At 40.2% G+C, this 21,258-nt stretch overlaps 1 protein-coding gene across 1 annotated transcript in view; it reads left to right on the top strand.

Moving 5' to 3' along the window:
- The first annotated feature begins 18,631 nt into the window (after positions 1-18,631).
- LOC109398962 (hormone receptor 4) overlaps positions 18,632-21,258 on the top strand; it is an 82,407-nt gene continuing 79,780 nt past the window's right edge. Inside the window, exon 1 of the mRNA XM_019671413.3 lies at positions 18,632-21,248. Coding sequence (XP_019526958.3) covers positions 21,236-21,248 — 13 coding nt within the window. The 5' untranslated portion in view covers positions 18,632-21,235. The remainder of the gene's footprint in view (positions 21,249-21,258) is intronic.

The following is a 21,258-nucleotide window of genomic DNA, read 5'->3' as shown; positions in this document are numbered from 1 at the left end:
TTGTAGAGACATGGAAGCGATTGTTGATTTTAAGGATGTTGTTAATATTATTTGTACGTATTGAGTTGATGTGTTAATACTGTTAAGTTATGCTAGTTTGTTACGTTGGTATATGTTTGTTGAAATTTCAAGATTGAAAAAGTAAAAACGAACTATTGTAATTGTTTGAGATGTGATTTGTATGTGTTCGATGATATTATTAATAGTATTAAGATATTCAATAAGACAAGAATAGTCCGTTGAATTACAAATAAATAAACAATAAACAATTTCAAACTTAATATAGTGCGTTTTGGTAGTCATAGAAGATCAGTTGAATCATATGATACTTATATACACATCATAGAGGCATCCTGGATCATCCGAACTATTCTGAAGTTGAGAAATATGGTTTGAATTTGAAATGGTGTACCAACAGAAGTGAACAAACATAAGGTTTTGCCCATTTGATTTATACACATAGTGCAAGCCATGAGAGAGAAGTTTCCAGATCATCAGGGATATCTGAGGTCACCTTTCAGTATTATGTGGTTAAGGCCTTCAGATCTATACTCGAAACAAAGCATCCTGCATGTTCAAAACTTGGTGTAGTGTGTTTTAGTAGACATAGATGATGAGTTCAACAATAGATCATATAACTTAAAGCAGTTCTAGATCATCCAAATCATTCTGAAGCTAAAATTGCTGATGTACTGGAAATTTCCTCGACTTGTATTACAGGACAGGGTGGCAACGTAGAAATGATACTCTCGAAAACTGATGCAAAATTCAAACAGGATTTAATTTTTCTGTAAATTCACTTTTAATAACAAATGAGCAAAATCTTATGTATGTGCACTTCTGCTGGTACACCATTTCAAATACAAACCATATTTCTCAACTTCAGAATAGTTCGGATGATCCAGGATGCCTCTATGATGTGTATTGTGTATACAAGTATCATATGATTCAACTGACCTTCTATGACTACCAAAACGCACTATACTAAGTTTGAAATGCAACCGATGCGTTATTACCAATGTAGATATAAAGGCCTTAACTCCAGAATGATTTGGATGACCTAAGATGTCGCCATTGATGTGCAGTAAGTCTATCATACTCTGATTTACATGTATGGATCTAATGAAATCAGTTCTGACATGTACACATTAGTTTGATATACTATTACAGGTAAAGGCCTTACAATCACAACTTTAGAGTTTTTTTTAAGTTGCCTAGAATATCACCAAGTCATGACTACCATCATTTCATGTTTTAAAATGTTACATTTAAATGTATATTTGAATATAATTCTTCAAGTTCAAGTGATTTAAAAAGTAAACATAACTATTTGTATTCAGTAGACAGAGTTCAAAACTTCTGGACGTTTTGGATAACCTGGAGATCTATGCAACAGCTGTATAAGGACATAACTCATTTCTATCTAACAGCTACAACCCAAACATGGAGTTTTGGGCAATTTTCACTTACATATATCACATTTGCATAGAAATATTACCCGAAATCGAGCGAATAACAAGTGGTGTACACTACATATGCAGCTATATTTCCAAAATGTTCTAGCATAACATAATCTCCATATATGCATATGATAGCACAACTAATCCCCTTGATAAAAACATTTTGGTTTTGAAAATCCACCCACTGGGTAAAAAGCTATAAGTATAACTATGCAAAAAAGTTGTCCACATCCTTTAAGGGTTAATAGATGTATTATGCTTAAATTATGAGATTGCACCATTTGTGTGCTATAGATTTGCCCAAGAACCTTTTTTAAAAAAATATTTTCCTTAAATTTTTTGCTGCTGTGTTCCTATTGTTGCGGTAGTGTTCCTAATGTTGCGGTATCCCATATGATTTCAATGGGATACCGCAACAATAGGAACCAAAATTAAATTTTACCTCCATAACAAGAACAGTGGGCCTAATGTTGTGGTAAGCGATTTATGATCGAAAACAGAGAGGAACGATAGTTTTTATATTTTTCCAAGCAAATTTGGATAGAAAACTACCAACTAACGTTTTGCAACTCTTCATTAGATGGTACGATCATTGTTTTTAAAATGAATTTACCTTAATACCACAACGATGGGCACACTTACCCTATCAAACAGGTATACTCCTCAGGTATTATGGCACGTCTTTATTTCAACGCAGAACTATTTATTTTAGCTTTTATCAGTCCCATTTTAAGGTTTAACCAACCAAAAACCAGTATACTTTATTTTTTCATGACATATTATGCAATAATTTGAACATTTCTAACATTATTTCTGCGCCATATTTTCAAAACTGCTAATCTAGCTTACGTTTGAGTGTTTACAGAAATTGTTTTTCTTAAATAATTAATTTTGTCGGAGTCTTTCAATTTGATGATCCAAACGGGCTCATACCCGGATTGTCTTAAAATAGCTAAAGTTATACCTATTTTTAAATCAGGCGATCCATGTAAAGTCGACAACTATCGCCCTATCTCTACGCTGTCTATGTTTAATAAAATATTGGAAAAACTGTTGATCAATCGGTTGATGAATTGCCTGGAGCGGTATAACGTTTTGTATTCCTTGCAATATGGAATCCGTAATAGTAGCAGTACAACAATAGCTATAACTGAATTGGTGGATCAAATTTTGAAAGAAACAGATGCAAATAAAGTTGTTGGCGCCTTGTTTTTGGATTTGAAAAAAAGCTTTCGACACTTTAGTAGATCATGGGATTTTATTAAGAAAGTTGGATCTATATGGAATCAGAGGAATAGCTAATAACATATTATGCAGTTATTTGGAAAATAGAAAGCAATTTGTTTCACATGACGAATCGTCTAGTTCTTGTAAGCCACTTCGAACCGGGGTCCCACAGGGCAGCAACATTGGGCCCCTAATGTTTCTCATCTACATAAACGATAGCTGTAAATTAGGCCTTTCAGGAATTCCCAGGTTGTTTGCCGATGATACGGCCCTTTTTTATCCTAATGTCGATGCGAACATGATCATAGTTAATATGCAGCAAGATGTGTTACTTCTACAAAACTATTTTGCGGTCAACCTTTTGACGTTGAATATTATAAAAACTAAATATATAGTGTTTAAATCCCCCAGGATGGTCATTCCTACTTTGCCAAATTAAGTACTTCGTGATAATATTATTGAGAAGGTCGATTGCTTCAAATATCTTGGAGTGCAGTTAGATCCCTCATTATCGTGGGATCGTCACATTCAGATGGTCGCAAGTAAAATGTCGTCAATGTGTGGAATTTTGAGCCGCATCAGTAGTTTCCTTCCAAGAAAAGCTTTACCTACTGCAGTTTTACTTTGCGCATATACACTCTCACCTAACATATGTAATTACATCATGGGGTAGGGCGTGCAAGTCTAAACTAAAAAAGTAGCAAACAATTCAAAATAGGTGTCTCAAAATTATTTTCAAGCTAGCGTAATTGTATTCGTCAAATCGCTTATACTCAGATTTACCCCACAACATTCTACCTGTAATAGGGCTATGCGATGAGCAAACTCTACTTTTGGTCCATAAAGTGCTACACTGTCCTACGACTTTGAACAGCTTACCCATTACTGTTGTACCGCGGATTCGCAGCTCCAGGCAAGCTAACAATTTGACTAGGTCCCGTGCGGTTTTCAAATTTTGGTCAAAATCTATTTTCGTTTATAGGTCCAACCAAATTCAACTCTTTATCACGTAATATTCAACAGATAAGTAATTTCATTTCCTTTAAAACTAATCTTAAACGTTACCTCAAAAACCACATATCACAGCTAATAATTTAGTCATAGCGGATCGTATTTTATTTGAATTCTGGTAAATGTATGTCAACCACCTGCGAACAATTACGTTTCTATTGTTATTAGATTAATTTAATTGTAATTATCCTTTTTTTTTGTTAATCTTGTGTGCTTCTTTAAAAGGATAATCAATCCACTAGAAGCATTTTACAGATTTGTTTTGTTTATATATATTCTGTTTTCCTTGCTTATTTGTCCCAGCCATCAGTTTTTGCTTTTGTTTTTGTTTGATTTGTTGTGTTGCCTACGGCTGGGGCTTGAGTGTCCACTACCAGGAGGCTCAACAATGAGTCTTTTGGTGTGGGGGAGAGCGGAGGGTTAAAAAAAATATATAGGGTAATTTGCCAATTGATGCACGGCTAAAAACTCGCCTATTGTTGCACACTCCATGCTTTTCTTATGGGGTGTGCAATAATTGGCGAATTTTTAGCCGTGCTACAATTGGCGATTTACCCTATATATATATATATATATATATATATATATATATATATATATATATATATATATATATATATATATATATATATATATATATATATATATATATATATATATATATATATTTATATACATATATATATATGTATTTAAATGAATTTCTGTCTGTGTGTCTGTCTGTCTGTCTGACCGTTATGGATTCGAAAACTACTGGACTGATCGGTGTGAAATTTTGTATGTGAGTATTTTTCGGGCCGGGGAAGGTTCTTAGCTTGGTGCGGGATCTCTCCGGTTTCTGGAACCGGGGGCTCCCATACAGATGACTTTGCGGGGGACGTCCTTATGGAGCTTTACGCCAAAAAACACAGTAGGCAGGCAGTACGACGTTTGCCGGGACAGCTAGTATATATATATATATATATATATATATATATATATATATATATATATATATATATTACATATATTTTTTTTTTTTTTTCCTTCTAAACCATAGGGGGATAATCTGCTCAACAGACACCCTAACAGAAGGTTAGGGTAGTGTAGGTCTGACAGGCCGTCTTCTACAACAAAAGTAAAATCCAGGACTACTCTCTCCTCGTACCCACTAAACCATTCCTATGGTCGCCAAACCCTACGTCTCTCCGGAACCACCAAGAAGGTATTGCTTCAGAGAGGGGCTAGTGCACATCGCACCCACAAGGTTAGCTGCGTAGCCTGCAGCAACGAACATCGATGACTCGCTTTGGAGAGTCCATCACGGTAGCATGCTGGCGCTTAGCCAGTTTCCCGAGTGGTCCTCGCCACTCCCTTTGTCCTCGGAAGGCGGGCAGGGTCAACCCCGCCCGCGCCCTACTGCTGAGCGGACATCAAGAACTGATGCCCACGTGCAACCCGATCTGACCTGCCCGCAAGGAAGGGTATCACTACCCTTCAGGCCCTATCAGATGCACCCGTAGGTTGCAGACAGCAGGATCTTACCTACCCCGACCCTTGCCGGGGACCCCTTTCCAACCGCGGGCTCGGATCCAACCCAGTAGACCGACGCCACGACAGCACCGCTACCGGGACTTCCTCTCCGCGGCCACTTAATCGTTGTAAGGGTCGATCTCGACCGCAGGGCACCGGTATGACCTACGAAGCCGACTCCGAACCCCTGGACCACCTCTTGTACTGCATCTGGACTAGCCATTCTCCGAGTCCACGCGCCACCTCCTCTGTAGCTCCCAGACGATGTGGGTAATAGCCGTTGAAACGGCGTTCCAGCCAAACTCATCCCTACACATCCTCTGGACCAAGTTGTCCGGAGTTGTGTCTTCCCCGCATGTGGCAAGCATGCGGTCACGCATTGTGCGAAAACGCGGGCACACGAACAAAACGTGTTCCGCCGTTTCCTCTAAACCATTGCACACTGGGCATTCGGGAGAATCCGCATGCCCGAAACGGTGTAGATACTGTCGGAAGCAACCATGACCTGTAAGGACCTGTGTCAGGTGGAATGTGACTTCCCCATGGCGCCTATTAATCCAACTATCTACCCTCGGTATCAACCTATAGGTCCACCTTCCTTTGGTGGAACTGTCCCACGCGCGCTGCCATTTGACCATAGAGGCCATCCTGACAGTCCTGCGTATGCCTCTTGTGCCGCGCATTTCGAAGCACTCCATGTCCTCACTGATAAGAATGCTGATAGGCACCATACCAGTAATGACGCAGAGAGCGTCGTGTGACACGGTACGGTACGCGCTCGCAACCCTCAGGCACATAAGCCTGTAAGTACTTTCCAGCTTCCGTCGGTAGCATTTAGTACTTAGCGCGGTGCCCCACGCCGGGCCGCCATGCCTAAGTATGGATGTAGCAACACTAGCCAGAAGCTTGCGCTTACTGGCGTACACCGCAGAGCTATTGGACATCATCCGGGACAGTGCCGCAATAGCTGTGGAGGCTCTTTTACAGGCATAATCGACGTGGCTACCGAAGGTAAGCTTATCGTCGATCATCACGCCCAAGTGTTTGACGGAGCGCTTTGACAGGATAGTACAGTCTCCTACACTGATCTCCGTCTGCTGCTCCGACTTCAGGTTGTTAACAACCGTCACCTCTGTCTTGTGGTGAGCCAGCTCCAGTTTCCTGGACCGCATCCACGCCTCCACAACCTTGATCGAGTGGTTGGTAGTCAACTTTACCTCCTCGATCGTTTCACCGTAGACTTCGAGCGTAATGTCGTCGGCAAATCCGACAATCACCACTCCCACTGGATACTCTAACCTCAACACCTCGTCGTACATGACATTCCATAACACCGGACCCAGGATGGAACCTTGCGGGACTCCTGAGGTTATGTGAAAGCACTTCCGACCCACCTCCGTGTCGTAGACTAGTACACGATTCTGAAAGTAACTTCCGAGAATCTTGTACAGGTACTCCGGTATCCCCAGACGCAAGAGCGCATCGGCAATAGCAGACCAGCTGGCGCTATTAAACGCATTCCTTACATCCAGAGTCACTACCGCGCAAAAGCGAATTCCCCTCCTCTTAGGCTCGAGTGCTTTCTCGGCGGTTTTTGTAACCGACAAGATAGCGTCTACGGTGGACCTCCCCTTCCGGAAGCCGTACTGGTTACTCGAAAGACCATTTTCGCCCTCGGTGAACCGCAACATTCTATTGAGGATGATCTTTTCGAGCACCTTCCCCGCCGTGTCAATCAAGCATATTGGTCTATATGCCGACGGGTCTCCGGGTGGTTTCCCCGCCTTTGGCAATAGTACCAGGCTCTGCCTCTTCCAAGCTTCTGGGAAAACTCCCTCGTCCAGGCATTTCTGCATAGCAGACCTGAACATCTCGGGAGCCTCTGCAATAGCTACTTTTAAGGCCAGGTTCGGAACTCCGTCCGGACCTGGGGCCTTACCTACGCTAAGGGACTTAGCTACCCCCGCAAGTTCCACATCGGTGACCCTCTCCTCATCGCCAGCCCCAGTCCCCGGCTGTCCTACGAAAGGAGGCCAAGGACTAGGATCATGACGCGGAAAAAGTCCTCCAATGATCCCCTCCAACATCTCTGGAGATTGCTCTGTAGGAGCCATCACACCTCTCGTCTTGGCCATAACGATCCTGTAGGCGTCACCCCACGGGTTCGTATTGGCACTCTGACAGAGACCCTCAAAGCAGGCCTTTTTGCTTGCTCTTATCTCGGTCTTAAGCGCGGCTTTTGCAGCGGCGAACACCACCCGCCGTTCGTTTCGCTCTTCCTCTGATCGTGCTCGCTGCATCCGCCGCCTAGCCCGTAGGCAGGCGCGGCGCAGGTCCGCAATCGCGTCGGTCCACCAGTAAGCCGGTGGCCTCCCATTTCTAGGGTGGACTCGCCTAGGCATGGTCGCATCACACGCACGTTATATATACATATATGTATATATATATATGTATATATTATACGAATCAAAATAAAATCTATTATAGCGACTACTTTTACCCGCAGTGAAAGATACGCGCGAGATAGTCGCCTAGGAAAACAGACCTATTTTCAAATTTTCCATCACAGCGCACTTTGATAATTAATGAAAAAAGGTCGCCACATGGCCGGGTGATGTGTTGACTACTTCGACTGCACGTGGCATTTGCACTGCGATTGAATTTGGTCCATCATTGAAGGCCATGGAAAATAGTCGCCAAAATTGTTCTTTTCATGCAACGCACAATATATTTATTTATCATCGCTTCTCCTTATCGGGACATTTTTTTATAATATTTCTCTGAAGTTATTGTGAACTTTTAAGGTGGTTCTCAAGATCACTATGTCAACTTTTCATTGTTCCCATATAGAGCAATGAAATGTTCTATAAACTTTAAATACACTTAAATCTGAACAACTTGACTTAACAATATTGCTTATGGTTCCAGAGATGAGTAACTCTTGCTGAGAGCGGCTTATTATTTACACCATTCTTTAAAAAAGGAAAATGCATTTGGTTACTGAAATTGAAGGACCCCCCGTTAGCTAGAGTCACAACAATGTTTGCAGACCCCTCTATTTTGATCAAATGGTGGCTCATTTAAACCGTTATTACTCAAAAGTTTGTTGAAAAGAAGACAGATAGAGCTACTATTTACAAATATAAAAAGTTGGATCGGCCTTATTAATGTTGGATTTTTATACCACAACTTTTTGTTTTCACTATGATGACAACCACCGATTTTCAAAATTTTTGCATCAATTGAAAGCTGAGACATTTATACATAACATATCAAAAAATTAGAGATGTCTTTTTTTCCTATCAAAAATTACCTGCAGGTATGTGTGCATGTCAGCACGAGTCGTACATTTATCCAACGAGGCTTGCCGAGTTGGATAAATACAAAGAGTACTGAAAAAAAGCGAGTTTTGCAACGAGTTCCATACAAAATTTTATGCAATGATTTTTTCATTATAGAACTCATTTGAGTTGCATAGTGTTCATAATGCAACTCAAATGAGTTGCATTATGAACATTATGAAACTTTTTTTCATTATGCAACTTATTTCAGTTGCATAATGAATCGGTACGGAAAAGTAGGTCATTATGATACTGAAATGAGTAGTATAAAATAGAAATTATGATACAGAATTGCATAAAAGATGTTATAATTTTGCAGATGATCATTGAATACCCGCACGGTCACCCCATCCGGCTATATAAACCCTACAAAATTAAACTAATTTGTTCGATTTTCAAAATTTTAATCGCAATAGAAGGATATTCATACCATACATTTAATTCTGGATACCAAAATTCGGTATATTGTTGAATAAATTAGAACGGCTGAACTCGAACAAAAAATGGATTGTTTACAGTTTCCACACGTTTCGACAGTTGCTGAGTACAACTGAGAAACTTCAGAGAATACAAATATAGCTGCTACATTGGCCGACTGGGACCCCTTACTCACGTTTTCAAGAGCACCAGTCTTAAAATTTCGTAAATAAATGTGGTCGATTTGGAAAAGCTGCCTCTTCAAGCAGTATAAACAAGTGCGGCTTGGCTCGATGCTTCGTTCGTCAAATTTGCAAAATTTCAATGGGATTTCTTGATGTTTCCTTAAGCAGTAAAACCGAAATTACCGAGATAGTTCTGCTAGGTGATGCAATAAGTGTGCACATTTTAGATTTCAGGACCCGTGTAATTTTAATAAATACAACACTAGAGCAGAAACTAGAATTTTTTAATTTTTCGGCACACAATTTTTAAACGTTTTTGACATTTTTTGGGTTCGTCAAATTCTAACGAAAAAAGTCCTCGTTTACATTATCGTGTGAATTGATATCGAAAGCAGAATCTAGCAGTGCAAAACAATACAAACCCATTTTCTTTTTAATTCCAATGGCCACTGAAGTTTCCACCAATCGAATTTTTGATTACCGAAAATCAAAAATCATTGACCTTACCCTGCTTTTTTTCCTTTCACGAACTTCACACAGACTGCATACACCGGTCCGTGGTCACTATAATATACGAAGCAATGCTCGAAAATGTGATCATAAATTCGAACCGGACCATACTCTTCCTTGCGTAGCGGTATAATTCACGCTCCACGCTGCTGCTGGTGCATGATAGGTGCGGTGCAAAGACAACAAAAGCTCTGATTCATTAAAAGACCGGCCAAAATAAACAATGAATTAGTGAAAATTTATGTACGGGTGAAATTTTTGTGCGCGCTTTTGCTTTCACCAATGAGGGGCAGGCCCTTGCTTTCGTTTGATGAAGGTGATTTTCGACATTGGGCATTGGACAATTTTACTTACATATGCAGTATTGTAGTGTCTTCTGGTTAAGGTCTAGTGACAAAATGTTGAAGGAAACAAATATTTTCACGAATTTTATGATGGAGATTTCGATATTATGGAATAACATATGTACCCTGGAAGTAGCCAATTTCAATTCTGCATAGACTAGAGATGACTTTAGATATTCTGATGTGAAAAAATGCATAATTAACCCTCGTCGTGCATTGGGGTCATTATGACCCCTAAAGGTGCACTAGGTCAGCGAGGTGAGCGCAAGCTAATGCACGAAGAAGGTGAAAAAAACTAAATTAAAATTTCTAAAAGGCTTGAACTTTTTTTCGAACAAAATGAAAAGAGCTGCTAATATCTCGTCTTTCATTATTTAAAGTTATCCATTCACACATTTCAGTTGGTGCACAACTTTGTTTATTTATGTTTGAAAACGGAACACTTTATGGTGGTCTAGTTTTGCGGTGGCAACCATCGATGCATCGCCCGCCGCCGCCCAACTTCACTGCCCAGAACCTTGCCCTTTGCAACATACCAAAAGAACGAGTATATTGCTATGCGGAGAATTTGTACATGGAAGTAAAAACACACCGAAACAGCACTAACTTCACCCAACCAGCGTCGAACGAATTGGAAAATCTCACCCAAAACGCCGACGACCGAGAATTTGTACTATTCTGTCTAGTCGCCGACGGACGACCAACTAACACAGGGTGAATATGGGCGCGCGCGCGCGGTGGGTGTGGGTGATGGTAACGAAACAACAGAGCGAAAAAAAAACAGTAATAACCACACACGCACATTCATCGAAATAAACAGACCCGGGGCATTTCTGGGTCATCACAGACGAACGAAAACGAAAACGCATCGTGCGGCGCGCGAGCATGTGGTGCTCGTCGACGTTTTTGATGTCCGCGCGATGTTGGACGAACAAGTAGAGCTTTGCAGTATACAGTAGGGAAACGATATGCAAGCGGAATCTAATGTCAAATGTGTGACGATTACTTGGCCGGGGTTCTGCTAAACCGAACTAAGCGCCAAAAACTTTATTCCGAGATAATTAAGCTTAAAGTTCAACCACTCACAAATAAATAACAGCTATGATTATTTAAAACTTTTCCACACACATGTAACTTATAAGCCTTTATTAATCATCAGAGACGAAGAATACATGTAAATTATTTGAAATCATTGATATAATTACATTTAATTTTTCAGTACTTCGCACTCAGTTCACTCTGGCTGAACAAAAACATTGGAATATGGTTTATATAAAAATGAGTTTGAAGTCCCTTTGAGGCAACAAAACTCACGAACGGCTGAACCGATCGGGATGACTCTTACAGGGTTTGATTCGTATTCATGGTGGCTGTGTTTATAAGTGAAAAAAGTTACGAAATCCAACTAAAAAAGTAAGATAATTGACAAATTACTGATATTTTATGACCTGAGAAGAAAATCAACACGATCGAAATGAAACCAATCTAGAGTGCGGTGCTCAACAATTGTCAAACCACTACCGCTTGGCAAGACAAAGTTTGCCGGGACAGCTAGTGGTTTATAGTTCAGTGTGGCTGACTGTGTTTCTTTGTTTCATAGAAAACCATTCGGATTGTGAAAAAAAAACGATTTTTCATCGTCTATGAAGTTGAAATCGATATCAATCACAATTCTTTACATGAATCAGAGAGGACGTGTATATTATGGTAGCATGGAGTTTTCAAAATAGATTGAAATATGAACGCCGGAAGCCCTCCCAGCTCAGCCCTCCCCACCTATGTTTTTTTTTATAAGCGGTGCATGTGCAGGCACAGAGCAAGAGTGGTTATGTAAAATGATGTCCTTGCATGTCCTGAGGTCCTGAGATGTGAAAATGGAGCAATTTGTGTACTTCAAATTTATACTGGTCGAAGAAAACCATGAAAATGATCTGCCAAAGTGAACTAAGACAACAAAAAATTCGAAAATATTAAAGAGATTCGAACTTGAGTCCTTTAAGTGATAACCAAGCACGTTACCTCTAGGTCATTTTACTTAGCTGAAGGTCAGTCGTTAAGTCTGAATCAAGTTCTAAACATTCTTCTCTAGCATGGTTTTCGTGAAAACGCCATTTTTCGATCAGCCAAAGCGAACCAAGTGTTTGATTTTTTTCAAGCTTTATTATTCTTATTAGCCTTGTTATTCAATGACGGCTTCTGTGTTAAATTATCAGTATGAGGTGTGTCGACATAACGCAGGTATTTAAAACCATTTGATTTTTGTATTGTTGAGAATAAATAGATTCTAAAATGCAGTGGATTTGGTTCGGTCTGGCTGAATGTGATTTGGAAAAATGGCGATCAATACCATCGAAACATAATTGTATCCTCCAACATCCGTATTTCTAATTACGTGTTCAATTCTCCCACAGATTGTTACTATGAGTCGGTTGGAAGTTAAAAATTTGACGGCGATGAGCATAACTTGAAATGTTCTTCATCTGGACCAACACTAAAACATTTCGCTGATTCTATGGAATGGTTAACAGTTCACTCTGGTTGGATGCAATTTTATTTTTTGTATGTTCTGCCAAACAGAAATTTTGAATTTACTCCACGAAGAGCTGTCAGAATTACTGCATTTTTACATGGAAGGAGGATCATTAATTTCTTCATCCAATGGTAAAGAAAACTCAATTTTTCAAAAAATGGTCTTTGGTTCGGTTTAGCAGAACCCCGACCACTTCACATGTGACAATGCTCATTTTTTAATGGACACTTACGCATAGGTACTTCTTATTTCTGGCGTTATGTCTAAATTAGAGCAGAGCATGCTTCTCCGCTTTCAATGAGCACCATCAAGGTTATTACCTGGTAAATTTATGCCCAAAGAAGTCAAAAATACAGCATTACGAGAAAAAAATGCTGGATCGACCGAGAATCGAAACCGTCATCCTCAGCATGGCTTTGCATGTTCACCGCTTTGGCTGTCTATATAGACATGTAATCCTGATATTCTACTTATACGATCGACACACTGTCCTTCTCCTGACTAAGTTTAAAAAGTTAAGGAACATTCACGCACCACTTGTAGAGCTTAAAGCCTCCTTGATCTACAAAACAAAACAGTATCTTTAGTACGGTTCTCCGTCGTGCAGCGAGCACGTTTCGTTAACTATTCACTGTCGCACAGCGATCTCCTGGACACCACCTGGACAAGTTCATGTTTAAGTTGCATACATTTGATTGACATAGCTTAAGAGCGCTGCAGATTCAGCCTTCTCTTACCAGAATCTATCCTATACCTCTATGCGGTTGGATGGAAGTCGATGAACATGTGATGCGTTGGGACCTGGTATTCACGGCATTAATGGTGGATTTGCCACATGGTGAAGATCTGGTTCGTAGTCGAGCGGTCGTCGATGAAGCTGGCATAATAGCTTCCCACGAACTCATTCGTTTTAGGCGACAGATAACGGAAGAAGAATCGATGATAAAATCGATATTTTTGGTATATTATTTATAATATCCTATGTAAAATTAACACTGTGGTATGCCTGTTGTAGTAGAATGCAAGATCTAGTCGTAATCTATCATCTATGGAAAGAAACTTAGAGGATGAGCAAGAGTTTTATGCATAATAACCAAAAAATGGACCAAAACTATCAATGTCGCTTACGTCACTTTGCAGAATTACGGCAGTCCAAGTGTAACGATAAGGGAGGCTGGGTTGGAAGAAGGTGGTAAAATGGAGGCGGCAAAATCAACGCTGAATTTATCCTGGAACCCTGATTTAGCGTATAGGTTTCCTATTATGACCTACACGTCGTGGTTTATGCAGCAACCGTACTCGCGGTTGAGTTGCGCGTAGAATACATCTTCTAGTTTTCTCGCTAGATGCCATCTAGTAGATGGTGCTATAATAAAATTGATATGATTCAATCCTCGAGCGATCACGCTGCTGTATTTTGTACAACACGTTGAAAAAATCTCGCTTCTTGTACTCTGCATTAGCGTTTTCGGAATTACCTCTTTTGATCCTTTTCGCGTTTCCACTTGGAATTCCGTTTGAGATTATTTTAGGGATTCGTCTAGGGTTCTTTCAAGAATTTCTTTTTCCGGAATTTCGTTGGGATTCTATTAGGGATTCCATTGGAGATTCTTCCAGTATTCTCAAAGAATTTTACCGTGTGTGTATTTGTTTTGAAAAGAACTTCAATTCGTCCCTACACTGAATTTTCTACCGGGAATCCTTCATAGATTTCTTCCAGGTTTCCTTCAGGGATTCACGAATCCTTTTCAGGGTACCTTTATTTCCGTCAAGGATACCTTCTGGGCTTCCATCCAGAATTTGTTCCAGGAATTTTTCGGAGATTTCTTCCGGGATTTCTTTATTGACTGCTCTCGAGATTCTTTATAGATGTTTTACAGCATTTGTTTTCTGGATTCCTTTAGCGGTTTTCCCAGGCCTCTTTGGGGAGTTTTCCTGCAATTCCTCCAGGATTCTTTCGAAGGTTCCTCTAGACATTCTTTCAATAATTCCACTTGGAATTCTTCCCTTGATTTCTCCAGGGACTCTCTTAGGGATTGCTTCCGGGATTAGTTCCACTTTTTTCACCGATTTATTCCCAAAATTGCATCAGGGATATCTCCAGGATTCTTTCTTCCCGGGATTGCTTTGGGGATTTATTTCGGGGCGCGTCTGGGATTCTTTCACTGATTCCAGGTTTTTTTTCATTGATTTTTACCTATTTTCTTTCAGAGATTCGTCCCGTTATGCCTTTTGGGATTTCTCCTAGGATTTTTTTCGACATTCTTTCAGGAATTCCTCCTGATATTCATTTAAGAATTTCTTCAGGGATTTCTCCTGGAATTCTTCAGGGAATTCTCCCGATATTCTTCCACGGAATCCCGTATCGGTTTCACTTCCGTGTGAGGACGGTCATAAATATGATTTTCACTAGTTTCATCGTGAAACCATTAAATTTGATTCATACAGCGGGTGGCCAAAATGTTTGGGATAGGCAACTGTTTTTCTCTCACAAAAAAGTTCAACCTGCTGTAACTTTTCATAGAATAAGACATCGAAAATTCTCAAATTTTGGCTGTTTGTCAATCTATTATATGTGCATCATTGGTACACATTTGTGCCCGATTGGTGATTCGTGAAGCTAGAACCATTCGCATAAAACACTATTTTTAAGACAACTAATTTCAAAACTGTCATATCTCCGAAACCAGTGAATCATATCGAATGACACTTTGAACGTTTATCAACAATGTATTAATGCTTCAAGAGTCTTTGAAATAAGCACTGTTTTGAACGTTGACAAGTGTACAAGAAGTAGCGAATGGTGGTCAGAATTTCGACTACCACATTTTTAAAATTATGGTTTACCGGCTAAAAACAAACGGAATTTTTAAATATCAAATGACGGTTAAAAGGTTTAAAATTCTTTTGTTTTTTAATCTGTATTAACGAGATTTTTAGCCCTAGGCTAGTTCATCTCGGGACCCACGCTTTACTTCCCTTCCGATGGAAGAACTCAAATTTTGTGAGTTGGTCGGGAGTGGGATTCGATCCCAGGTTCTCGGCGTGATAGTCACGTTCTTTAACCCTCACACCAGATCCGCCACACAGTTTAAAAATCTGTTTGACAAAAATACGACAACTATTTCGAATCCTTGATAAAGATCCAATCAGGATCGAAACGTTGTAGAAAGAAATAAATGATTTACGAGAAAACTGAATAAAAACAACAGCACCAACCGTAATTATTTATTCATACATTCATAGTCACAACTACTCAAAAATAGTGAAACACATACACTCCCGTTCAAAAGTTTGGGGTCACCCCCTTCAAAAACATGTCATTTTTTTAGGCCCATATCTCCGCCAATTTGCGTCCGATTCCAAAACCCTAGGTTTCATTCAAAAGATAATAAGTCAAAGAAACATTGAACATGATTTAAAAGAAACTTTTTCAAAAAAAAAAATATATGTAAACTTAACCCAAAGTTGCCAAATTTTCTAAAAAATGAATATAAACTTACGGCAGTGTCGCTGGAAGTTGGGTCGACCAAATTTTAAGATGAGAGCGGTAATATGACCCATTTTCTATTAGCTTTCAACTGCTTTTTACAGCACTTAGCTAAAAAATCTAGAAAAAAAGTTATTAAGTAAATTAATCCTTGATGTCATCGACCAAAAGTTTGGGGTCACCCCTCAAAATGCTGTATCGGCCAAAAGTTTGGGGTCACTATCGTAAAACATGGAAAAGTGATTTGTTGATATCTTTGTCATCTTTCATTCAATTTTAATTCTTCTTGGCTTATTTGAAACAAAATGAATGATACTTACTGCATAGACATTGAACCACACACATTTGTTGAAATTTACATACTAAAACTTAACGTAAAGTTGCCTCATTTTTTGAAGCGTGGTAAAATTTGCTAACTTTACATAACATTTTTATATACAAAAATCGTTAAATACGTTAAGTTGAAGACATCAAACGTAAATTTAATTAATTATCTTTGGAATAAGCCAAAAATAATTGAAATTGAGCTATAGATGACGAAGATAACACCAAATCACTTTTCCATGTTTTACGAAAGTGATGATGATGATGATGATGATGGTTTCCATTCATTGTAGCACGGTACTAAGCCCGATAGCAGTGGGCTGTCCATCCAATGTGATTTGACCAAGCAAAACATTATAATTATACAACAAAGATCATACAATTATATATAGTGCTAGCACTTCACATTGGAGGATGCCCCAATGAACGAAAGTGACCCCAAACTTTAGGTCGATGACATCAAACATTAATTTATTTAATAACTTTTTTTTTCCTAGATTTTTTAGCTAAGATCTGTAAAAAGCAGTTGAAAGCTAATAGAAAATGGGTCATATTACCGCTCTCATCTTAAAATTTGGTCGACCCAACTTCCAGCGACACTGCCGTAAGTTTATATTCATTTTTTAGAAAATTTGGCAACTTTGGGTAAAGTTTACATACAATTTTTTTTTTGAAAAAGTTTCTTTTAAATCATGTTCAACGTTTCTTTGACTTATTATCTTTTGAATGAAACCTAGGGTTTTGAAATCGGACGCAAATTGGCGGAGATATGGGCCTAAAAAAATGACATGTTTTTGAGGGGGTGACCCCAAACTTTTGAACGGGAGTGTATAATGTGATGTATAGAGAGGGTAAAAGCTGAAAAAAAGTGTTAACTGCAACAAATACGAGAAGTTTTATAGAAGAATATCTGAAGGGATTGGGAGGGGAAACATTATTCAACATTCAACATATCTTGTTGAAAATTTTCAAATCCATGGCATTGAAAATGATAGCGATAAGTTAAGTTAAATTTTTGGATTTATGATCTACGGAAGCACTATGAATCCTTTCTATGATTTCTCCAGGAATCTTTTCGAGAATTCTTCATAGATTCCTGTGGAAATTCCTTCCTAGATCATATTCTTTCAGGGATTTCTCCAGGATTCTGTCAAGGAATCCTGCAGGAGTTGTTTCTGGATTGCCTCCCGAGATTTCTTCTTCGAATCCGAGATTTTTCTATTGATTTTATCAGGTATTCTTTCCTAGGTTCCTCTTGAAATTCATTCAGAGATTTTTACAGGGATTCTTCATGGAATTCCTCTGAGGATTTCTCCCGGGATTCCGACATTCTATCAGATATTCTTCCCGAGATTCTAGGGATTTGTTCGGAAATTTTTCAAGGAGTTCCTTCAGAGATTTCTCTCAATATTCTTTCAGAGAATCCTTTCAGGGTTTCTCAATGAATTCCTATAGTTTTTTTTTCCTAAATTTTTTTTGCAGGGTTTCATCAGGGGTTAATTCCGAGATACTTTCATGATTTTCTCTATAATTCTATTACGGATTACTCCCGGGATATCTGTCGGTATTCCTCCTGGAATCTTACGAGGAATCTCTCTATTCCTTCCGGAAACCATTCCGGCATTCCTCCCTGGGTTTTTTTCCGGAGTTCCTCATGGGATTTCTCCCAAGATTCCTCGAAGGATTTCTTCCGGGATTCCCTTAGGCATTTCTATCGGAATTCTTTGAGAGATACCTTCCGTGGTTCATTCCGATATTCTTTTTAGGGTTTCTCCCGGGAATTTTTCCTGAGACTGGATTCCTGCAGATAATTTTCCCGAGATTTCTGTGCTGATTAATCTCAGCTGAGGTTGGAAGAGGTGGTGGATGAGTAGTGGGGGAAGCGGATTGTTCGAGTCATGAATAAAGTAGTGAAAAATATGCTTCAAGGGCCAGGAGAATGTCAAAAAATGATAAAATGAAATGCAACGCCATTTGTGGGGGATACCATTACGAAAAAAAGCCTTGAATCGGTCAGGAATCGAACCCAAACTCTCTCACCATAGTCTTACTGAATAAAAATTAAGTTTGAATTAGATCAAATAAGAGTGAAAGCGTGAAAGAGAAATAAGAGAAATTTTTGAGGTTGGTAGACCTTCAATATTAGAAAATTACGGGTAGGACTTATAAAAAAAACAATGTCTTCCATCTGAATTCTACACATCGTCCACCTCTTCCACATTAGTACATAAGTTTTCCCACTTTTCCGCAGCAGCCAGCAAGTCGTCCATCGTGACACGAACCCACTGAGTGCATCGTGGTCGTCATCATCGTCGGTAAACTGCATTGCCCTTAACGAGACAGAAAAGCAAACATGCAGTATATAGAACATTTCTCTCTTTCCCATCGAATTTCGCTTCCTGATCCGCACACTCTCACTGTCGATCGCATCGAATCGCGAAGCGCGCGCGAACCGGCTTTTCGCCAGTGCACCAACACATAGGAGCGCACTTGTCGGAGCGTAGCATGTGCTTTGCTCTCGCTCACTGCACCGCACCGCCCGCAGAGCACTGGGTTACACGCGAGTGGGTGGGTGGTGCCGGCGCGGAGAAATTTCCTCGCGCTTTGGGAAAACTCTCTCCCGAAAGCTCGCCCGTGTGCCCTCTCATCGCTCTTTCTCACGCGAATCCGTATCGCGTGAGCGTCGTCATCATCGCGTGGCGACAGAAACCGACGACGACGACGACGACGACCAGCACAGCATAGAAGCATAGAGCGTCGCCTTCTGCGGCGCGGCACAACGCTTTCAGACACGAGTGGCGAATGTTGTTGTTATTGGGTGGCTCTGTTCGGTTGTTCGGGCCCCGGTTGACTCAGCTTCGTTCAGTTGGTAACCTACTTTGCTTCGATTAGTACACGTTTTTTCCGACTCGCTCCGACGAAGATTCTGCAATTCCGTGCGCACGTTTTCTTAGTTTTCCCTCTGTCTGTTCCGTGAGGGGTCGTCGTCGTCGTCGCGGTTGTGGCAGTCCTTCCGGGATCCTCCTCAGGCTGACTTTTCGAGCTGAATCGAAAATTTTGGCGAACTATTCTCCGTCTTCATCATTTGGTGTCCTAGTTTCCGTGCTTCCCGTATCGTACTTGCAAATAGTGTTTTTTTTTTTTAAGTTTTGCCGCTATCTGACGGATTCTATAACTAGTGGTCCTCCGATTTGAATGCATGCGAAGATGGAAGGAAGTTCCAACGGATTTGGTTTGCAATGCTGATTCGCCACCCGAAAATTGAAATCCGGAAGTGGCAATGCTAATGTATGTTAATCATCGGATACGTATTGCAGAAAGCAGAAATCCTTGATGGTCGAATCTCGAGACCGATTCTACCGTTGGGGTTTTGATCGACATTGACCTTAAACCATCAGTCTCTTCTTTAGTGTTATTGTGCTTTACGGGTGTGGGATGAAAACAAAAAAATACTATCCCGCCTATGAGAAGTGCAGTTTACGAAAACAACATTATTTACAGTGAGTGTGCAAGTGCATCAAAGGACTATATCTACCGAGAAGAGGAAAACAAGCTGTGATGTACGGCGTAGAATATAAAAGTGTCTCGCAAGCGAAGGTAGCTCGTTAAAGTGCCAGCAGCTCGACAGCGGGAAGAAATTTCAAAATATGGATTAACATGAAGCAAACGGAAAAACTCAGCAAGATGCCGGAAACTTGTTGCAGGCCAGTGGATTTCTGGCCGCCGTTGGGAGCAGATCAACGTCGTTCTCGAGAGATGAACACCTAAATGTCTAGCAGATCTCACCAAGAAGACTGAATCCTGAATGTGATATACCAGTGCATCAAATATACATCACTAGAATGAAATAGTTACAATCCACATCTGCATCTATCAACAATCACTGCCAGATATTCAATGTGATCTTAGTGAAATATAATAAAAAAAAAAAGTGTCTTGTTATCCTGAAGAACCGTCCACCGTTCTACTTTTGTATTCATCACTGCCGACGCATCACTTCGACCGTAGCAGAATAGTGAAAGTCGCAAGCTTAAGTTCAGCATTTTACACACTAAGGATACCACAGAAAGTGATTCATCAACTACTGAGATCCCATCGACGGATGAAGAAACAGTGTTGAAAGAAGAAGTGCATCGCACTAGAGTATTTTTATCAGTTGTTGAACCTTGGAAGAAGCAACTGCATGTATGATTGTATAATGAGTAGTGAAGTAATCAAGAAGAAAACTGTCTATGTTTCTACATAGTAATATTTATTAGCGAGTGACCTTTCAATCGTACACAGTATCAATTGTGCGCCCTGGGAAACAATCATGAAGAGGGTAGAACTCAGGCGTCCGCGCGATAAGTGATTCCTCTCAAGTTTATCAAAATATTTACAAAGTGACTGCGCGAGTGCAAGGAAAATGTGCTTCCTGATACAGAAGAGAAAACGTACCAGAGAAGAGCCAATTAACCTTACTCCTCTTGCAGTGCGAAGTGAACGTATCAATTGAAGGTGGTGCAAACGGCGAGAGTGGAGTACATCTACACTTCACCCATTCGATTCGCCACACTTAACCTGTCGCGATACAATCCGCGGTGGATTAATACGTCGCCCTCTCCTTTGTGCTTGCAAGAAAATGACGTTATCGCAACTGTTTGAACCTGATAAAACTATGGAAGCGGAGACCAGCGCGGCGTACTAACGTGTGTGCAATCTCGGTTCGAAACGGTGTGTTACGATAGCTGCTGAACCTCTCCACTTTCAACCCGGAAGAACTCAGACGGAGAAAATCAGCGGAACTGTTCAAACCGTCGTTCGGTCGTTCGGTCGCTAGTGACCTGTTTATAATTTACACTTTCTTCGACTCTCGCGGTTAGAAATCCAGAATCCCAAGCGAAAATGACGTCTCTAGGTAACCAAAT

This window comes from Aedes albopictus, chromosome 3 (assembly GCF_035046485.1).
Source record: "Aedes albopictus strain Foshan chromosome 3, AalbF5, whole genome shotgun sequence".
NCBI lineage: Eukaryota > Metazoa > Arthropoda > Insecta > Diptera > Culicidae > Aedes > Aedes albopictus.
Note: the sequence above shows the minus strand (reverse complement) of the source record. Positions and strands in the feature narration are given on the sequence as shown.